Source organism: Panthera uncia, assembly GCF_023721935.1.
Source record: "Panthera uncia isolate 11264 chromosome A1 unlocalized genomic scaffold, Puncia_PCG_1.0 HiC_scaffold_17, whole genome shotgun sequence".
Lineage (NCBI taxonomy): Eukaryota > Metazoa > Chordata > Mammalia > Carnivora > Felidae > Panthera > Panthera uncia.
This window is the reverse complement of record NW_026057577.1, coordinates 95,124,732-95,132,051: the sequence shown is the minus strand read 5'-3', so window position 1 is coordinate 95,132,051 and position 7,320 is coordinate 95,124,732. Positions and strand designations below refer to the sequence as shown.

Below are 7,320 nucleotides of genomic sequence, written 5' to 3'. Positions count from 1 at the left end.
AAGGAAGGAAGGAAGGAAGGAAGGAAGGAAGGAAGGAAGGAAGGAAGGAATCCCTTGGGGGCACAAGTCAAGACTCATGAAGGCTGTCCTGGTGATCTAGTCATTAGGCAGGGGCTTGCTCAGCCTGGACCTCTCATCTTTACTCACCTTGATAGGGGTTCCATTTCTATTTCTTCCTTTCTTGCCTCACAATTACAGTAGTCACTTGTAGACAGAGCTGTGACCCTCTCTATAAGAGTGGGGCTGTCGTCCCTTTGGTCACCCCTGAATCCTGTTCTCATTATGCCACAAAATACTAGAATGGTTGATGAGAGAAGGCAAGAATCTCCCAATGGCCTGAAGTTTGAGGCCATTTCATTCCCCCCCAAATTTGATCATTCTGGGTTATGTAATCTTCTCAGTATTTTATAAATGGAAGATATACTTTCTCTTTAGATTTAATGAGGGGTGATCAAAGCATAGTATGTGTGTCATACCTGTCTCCTGCTGGGCCAATGGTAATCATTTCTAAACAATCACAGGATTTCTTGTTTGAGCCTGGAGGCAAACTCAGTGCCTATCACCTCAGTCCTTCAAGCCCTCTCTACTCAAAGTATGGTCCAACCAACATCAGGATCACTTGATAGCTTGTTACAAAAGCAAATTCTCAGGTCAGATCCCCCCTTCTCCCCCAACAAACTACTAGATCAGAATCTGCCTTTTAACAAGATCCCTGGTTATTTCATATGCACAGTAAAGTTTGGGAAGCACTGGTCTGGGTAGTGACCATGATCCGTCAGATAGCATGCCCAGTGAAATCAATCTAGTCATAATCTCTGGTATAAACTTCCCCAACCTTCCATGGCTTTTGAATTACCATTTTGGGGAATGGAACAGATTCTGTCCATTTGAGTGCCTGGTCCTAAAGAACCAAATCATATGTTCCTCCCCTCTTTCCTTCCTCCAGTCTATGGTCCTCCTGCTTCAGAGTCAGCGTCAGTACATATTTGAGTATGATTCCTCCGACCGTCTCCACGCCGTCACCATGCCCAGTGTCGCCCGGCACAGCATGTCCACCCATACCTCCATTGGCTACATCCGCAACATTTATAATCCCCCTGAAAGCAATGCTTCAGTCATTTTTGACTACAGTGATGATGGCCGCATCCTCAAGATGTCCTTTTTGGGCACTGGGCGTCAGGTATTCTACAAGTATGGGAAACTCTCCAAGCTATCAGAGATTGTCTATGACAGTACTGCCGTCACTTTTGGGTATGATGAGACCACTGGTGTTTTAAAAATGGTCAGTCTCCAGAGTGGAGGTTTCTCCTGCACAATCAGGTACCGGAAGATTGGCCCACTTGTGGACAAGCAGATCTACAGGTTCTCTGAGGAAGGTATGGTCAATGCCAGGTTTGACTACACCTATCATGACAACAGCTTCCGGATTGCAAGCATCAAGCCCGTCATAAGTGAGACTCCCCTTCCTGTTGACCTCTACCGCTACGATGAAATTTCTGGCAAGGTGGAGCATTTTGGCAAGTTTGGAGTCATCTATTATGACATCAACCAGATCATCACCACTGCTGTAATGACCCTCAGCAAACACTTTGACACCCACGGGCGGATCAAGGAAGTCCAGTATGAGATGTTTCGGTCCCTTATGTACTGGATGACGGTGCAGTATGACAGTATGGGAAGGGTGATAAAGAGGGAGCTAAAACTGGGGCCCTATGCTAACACCACAAAGTATACCTATGACTATGATGGAGATGGGCAGCTCCAGAGTGTGGCTGTCAATGACCGCCCAACCTGGCGCTATAGCTATGACCTCAATGGGAACCTCCATTTGCTGAACCCGGGAAATAGTGTGCGCCTTATGCCCCTGCGCTATGATCTCCGGGATAGGATAACCAGACTCGGTGATGTGCAATACAAAATTGATGATGATGGCTATCTGTGCCAGAGAGGGGCTGACATCTTTGAGTATAACTCCAAGGGCCTCCTAACAAGAGCCTACAACAAGGCCAGTGGGTGGAGTGTCCAGTACCGCTACGATGGTGTGGGGCGGCGGGCTTCCTACAAGACCAACCTGGGCCACCACCTGCAGTATTTCTACTCTGACCTTCACAACCCAACCCGCATCACCCATGTCTATAATCACTCCAACTCAGAGATAACCTCACTCTACTATGACCTCCAAGGTCACCTCTTTGCCATGGAGAGCAGCAGTGGGGAGGAGTACTACGTTGCCTCAGATAACACAGGCACTCCTCTGGCTGTGTTCAGCATCAATGGTCTCATGATCAAACAACTGCAGTATACGGCCTATGGGGAGATTTATTATGACTCTAACCCTGACTTCCAGATGGTCATTGGCTTCCATGGTGGACTCTATGATCCCCTGACCAAGCTGGTCCACTTCACTCAGCGTGATTATGATGTGCTGGCAGGACGATGGACCTCTCCAGACTATACCATGTGGAAAAACGTGGGCAAGGAGCCAGCCCCCTTTAATTTGTATATGTTCAAGAGCAACAATCCTCTCAGCAATGAGCTGGATTTGAAGAACTACGTGACAGGTGAGGACTTTACCACCTCAGTTGGGCAGTGGCTCCCTGTGGGGTGGTTGTCCTGGTAGATTGTCAGGAACTTCAAAAGAAGGTCTTACTTGTGATGACAGGGGAATCCTGGAGAGCTATAAACACTGGTCTGTACAGTATCTAGAACAGTCAAGTGACACCAGTACAGAGCAGTCTTCAGATCTGTTTGAAGATGTCCTGACCATTTTCAAGCCCATTTAGTTGAAATAGCTTTTATAAGAGCCCTTCCTACCCCAAGAGAGGAAAGCAGACTTATGAAGGGGGAAATAATGGGACTCTGGTGTCAAAAATATCTGGTTCAAATTCTCTTCTACTTACAAGCCAAAGGACTTTGAGCTCAGTGTCTAAACTGTCTGAGCTGTAGTTTCCTTCTCTGTGAAAGGCACTAATAAACTAACCCCACAGGGTAACTGCAAGAAGTAAGTGTACTTAATACAGGTAAAGTTTAGTGCCTGGCAAATTTAGACAGTCAATATTCACAAAAGAGTATCTGCTCATGCTATTACTATTATCTTGACAAATGAAGCATTGAGTAACCATAGGCATGAGATGACTAAGACCCAGTTCCTGACCTCACAACCAGGCTGCCAAGATACAAACACAAACAGCCAATGATAATGCAAGGCAGAATTAAATCTGTGCTACTGTATAGATGTCTGTTACCTATTCAACAAGCATTTGTACAGTGGCATTATGCTAGATTCTAGGGATACAATGATGAACAAGACAAATGCCCTTCTCTCAAAGGGGTGTGTATGTGTGTGTAGATGACTTCAAATTTGAAAACTGTGACACAGTGCACAGAAGGGCCTCATGTCATACTGGGCCTGAAGAATGAAGGGGATTTGGGTTGGCAGATATGAGCTCAGGGCTAAAGAAACACTGTGAACAAAAGTCAAAAGGACATGGGAAGCTTGGAGAAGGGTATGGATAGAGAGGCTGAGGAGGGCAAATAATCTACTTCCTCACGAAAAGTGAAAAATTGGTAAAATGAGGGTCCCTATCCATCCATCCACATACCTCCATCTATCTTCCATCCATTCACCCATTCAACAAATATTTTCATAATATCTAACATAGGCTAAGTACCAGAGATGCAGTGGAGAACAAGATAAAGTCCTTATCCTCAGGAAAATAAGAAAATCAGGATGGATGGATGGATGGATAGATGCAAAGAGACCAACTGTCAGCAAGGAAGCCAGGGTCATCTCACCTGTCCATGCGTTATAGAGTAGAAACAGTAAGGACCCCAAGTCCAGGACCCTCCAAGTTCTGGGAAACCCACAGCTCTTGGCCATGAGCCAAAAAGACATCAAACCCAAAAGGTCCTTACCTTCAGGTGACCAGGGGTCACTTGCCCACCCTCAGAAATGGAAGCAGCAACTAGGTGAGCATAGGGCTGCCCTCAATGTCCCATGCTACAGAAAGATGACCTTAAATATCAACTTGTGGCCATGTGGTATCTCATTGTCAAGTTCCAGAGCCTTTGAAGTTGAGCCCAGCATTCCCCCTACAACTGAAGCAGCTGGTACCTCTTGAGCACAGGAACTATGGGCAAGCTAGTTCCCTCCTGTTCTCCCCACCACACCTCATTGAGAGGTCCTGCCATGATCTCTCTTCCCCATGGCTCAGCATGACTTTTATCCCCCCATTTCACTGCAGTTTCAAATTAAAGGACCTGTCAGGAAAACATACATATACATATCAGGTAAAAATAAGTGCTATGAGATAAAATAGGATAAGGTTTTAGTCAGAGAATGACGGGAAAGTTCTCCTATATTAAAGGTGCTCACAGAGGGCTATCTGAGGAGACAACATTTGAGCAGAGACCTTTATGAAGAGGTGGAAGGAAAGGAAGAGTGTTCAAGACATAGGAAACAATGAGAACAGGAAGGTAGACCATGCCTATCTTAGCCTTAGGAAAAGAATTCCCTCACCCTCCAGACTGTGCTTCCCAAAGCCCTGGATAACTTAGGGATGAGGCAGCTAGTGTCAAATAAAAAGGAAGCTTCTCAGAGTGGGCTGAATGGACACTTAGAGCTGCCAAGACCCAAAAAAAAAATCATCCACAGAGCACAGTCAACCTCACTAACCCCCTCAGCTATTTTCCTGGTTCTTCTGAAAAGGACAAAAAAGAATTATCAGAATTTTCTGAAAAGCAATATGCCTTTCCTCATTCCAGTGCTTCATGGAGACTCAATAAATGGGAATCAAAAAACTAAGTCCAACAAAATTGAATCCAGAAACCATTCAAAAGAGTCTAAAATAAAAGGTGGCGTTAGAGAAGCACGTGTATAGAGCTGATGTGAACAGTCCAAGCTGGGGAAAGGAGGGCCCAGGCAGAGTCATAGCAGGCACAAGCCCACACCTGCTGCCCATTCAAGATGAGCTGCCCCCTGGAGAGAGGATCCCAGCAGAGAACACCAAATCATTCTCTGCTGTTTGAATGTTGGCTAATCTGTAAACCCCGTCTAAATTAGTCTTAATTTGCCACTTAGGAGACAAGCAGAGTGGTTGAACTTGCCGCTCACAATTTAAGCAGAAGTAATTAAGATGTAGTCAGGAGGAACACAGAGAACAGAACCTTCTCTCACCAGTGCTCAAAAGAATTCGTTGAATGTTTTGGAAACAGAGCTCTCTGAATGCAAGAGGCAGCTGCTGAGGCTGGGGGGAGGTTCTGCTTCCTCCTGAGAACCAAGTACGAAAGAGGACAGTGTTGAGTGCCCGTTAGACATCCAGGCTGGAGCAGAGGTGTAGCCATCCAGAGGGGTGAAAGAAGGCCAGAAGTGGTTCTTTCCCCACCCATGGGCTCCTAAGCAGCACCCTTTCCAACAAGTATTTTTTTAAGGTAATATGTTGACAATTAATATATCTGTGATAAACAGGTATTAGGGGAAAGGATGTAAAAAAACATACTGGGAGGCAGACTCCCTCCCCCAACAACCTGCAGGGCCTCCGTCTTTTCCAGTTTGGGCATCACAGGAAGCTCCTCAGTCCCGAACAAATGGGGACCCGTGCCCATCCCCATGTCTGGCCTGTAATTTAGACCTGTTCATTCCGATGTTAGAACCCTAGGTACACCTCAAGACCCCAGTTTTGGCCTTGCTCCTCACTTCCTGTGTGACTTGGATGAGATCTGCAACTTTCTGAGGCTTTATTTCTTCATCAGCAAAAGGGTGATAATAGCGCCCACCCCATGGGGCTATGAAAAGTAAATGAGTCCTGAAGTGTGAAATGCCTAGCGCAGTGCTAAGGCTAGTAAAGGATAGGGATGCATTTGTTATTTACAGGCAGCCACAAACGTGGTGGAGTTCATAGGTGAAGAGTGGAGATGCCACCTTTGCATAATTTTCTAAGGAATGTGGGGAGGGGTCTCCAGATCCACCCTGAAACAGATCCAAACTCTGGCCTGAGTGGCACTGGTTCGGCAAACCTGATACCCCAGACAGATGTGAGCTAAGCAAATGTCCTAGGTGTCATCCGCCATGACTTGTATTTTCTTTCCACCCTTTCTTCTCCCTGGCGGGTCTGTGGGCTCACAAACCTCAGGCATCTGTGAGCATGATAGGGTTTTGTGGAGTTTAATTTCCCTAAGTGAAGAGGGAGGCGCAACCTCTTTCTCACATTACCCTCTTCTCAGATCTACACTTAACACCTAAGATGCTGTTCTGACAGTGTTTTCAGAGACAGACAGTATGCTCCGTGGCCCCAACATAATCACGTACTCTGAAGAACATGAGAGAAGGACAGTAATGAGCCATTAGGAGCATCCACCTCGCTGGCTCCTGCCCCAGTGGCTCCCTCTCTACAGACTATTTAGGGAGCCTGTCACCAGATAACACTAATTACTTCAAAAAGGAAGAGGGGTGTTTGTGTGGTGCTGAAAGTGCCTTCTAGCAGAATGGAGGAGATGAGAATGTGAATAAACATTTCAGAATAGGTTTAGATTCTGAAACTAAGCCACGTTAGAAACTTTAAGGAAAGAAAAAGAAGGCAGATGACATGTGCTATGGGTGTTCATGGGAGTGGCCATTAAAGTTTCTAGTCTCAAAGGCAGGGGGTTCTCAACATCATCTCCTGAGTACTATGGAGGGATCCCTGCAGTGAAAAGATCAGGATGGGGAGAGTCTTTGAGAGCAAGACCTCTCATGCCTTTCTGGGAATTCCCCACATACCCTATGTACCCCTGACGAAAGACAGGATGATTTTATTTGGTGTACAGATGAGGTATTAAAGAACATGGAAACACAGATGAGGAAAGTTCGCCTCTTTAGTGCTTTTTATTCTTCCAATCCAGTCTAGGAAAGAGTCTCCACCCAAAGCTGGTGTGTACTTCACACCTCATTAACACTTCCAACCTCCCCCTTTTAATGGAGAGAGCAGGTCTGAGACTTCCCTCAGGTAACAAAAATCCTTCTCTAATTTAATTGCATGGCTTTGTTTTCTTTAATTTTACAGTTATTCTGTTTGCATCAAGTGAGTCAGCTTTCCCATTTATTTTTTTTAATTTTTTTTTTCAACGTTTTTTATTTATTTTTGGGACAGAGAGAGACAGAGCATGAACGGGGGAGGGGCAGAGAGAGAGGGAGACACAGAATCGGAAACAGGCTCCAGGCTCCAAGCCATCAGCCCAGAGCCTGACGCGGGGCTCCAACTCACGGACCGCGAGATCGTGACCTGGCTGAAGTCGGACGCTTAACCGACTGCGCCACCCAGGCGCCCCTTTCCCATTTATGAT

General features: G+C 46.0%; 1 protein-coding gene across 1 annotated transcript in view; it reads left to right on the top strand.

Annotated features, from left to right (window-relative positions):
* The window catches only part of TENM2 (teneurin transmembrane protein 2), a gene marked incomplete at its 5' end in the record, with an annotated part of 375,214 nt that overhangs the window by 359,238 nt on the left and 8,656 nt on the right, over nt 1-7,320 (top strand). The window contains one exon of the mRNA XM_049648903.1: nt 947-2,561. Coding sequence (XP_049504860.1) covers nt 947-2,561 — 1,615 coding nt within the window. The remainder of the gene's footprint in view (nt 1-946; nt 2,562-7,320) is intronic.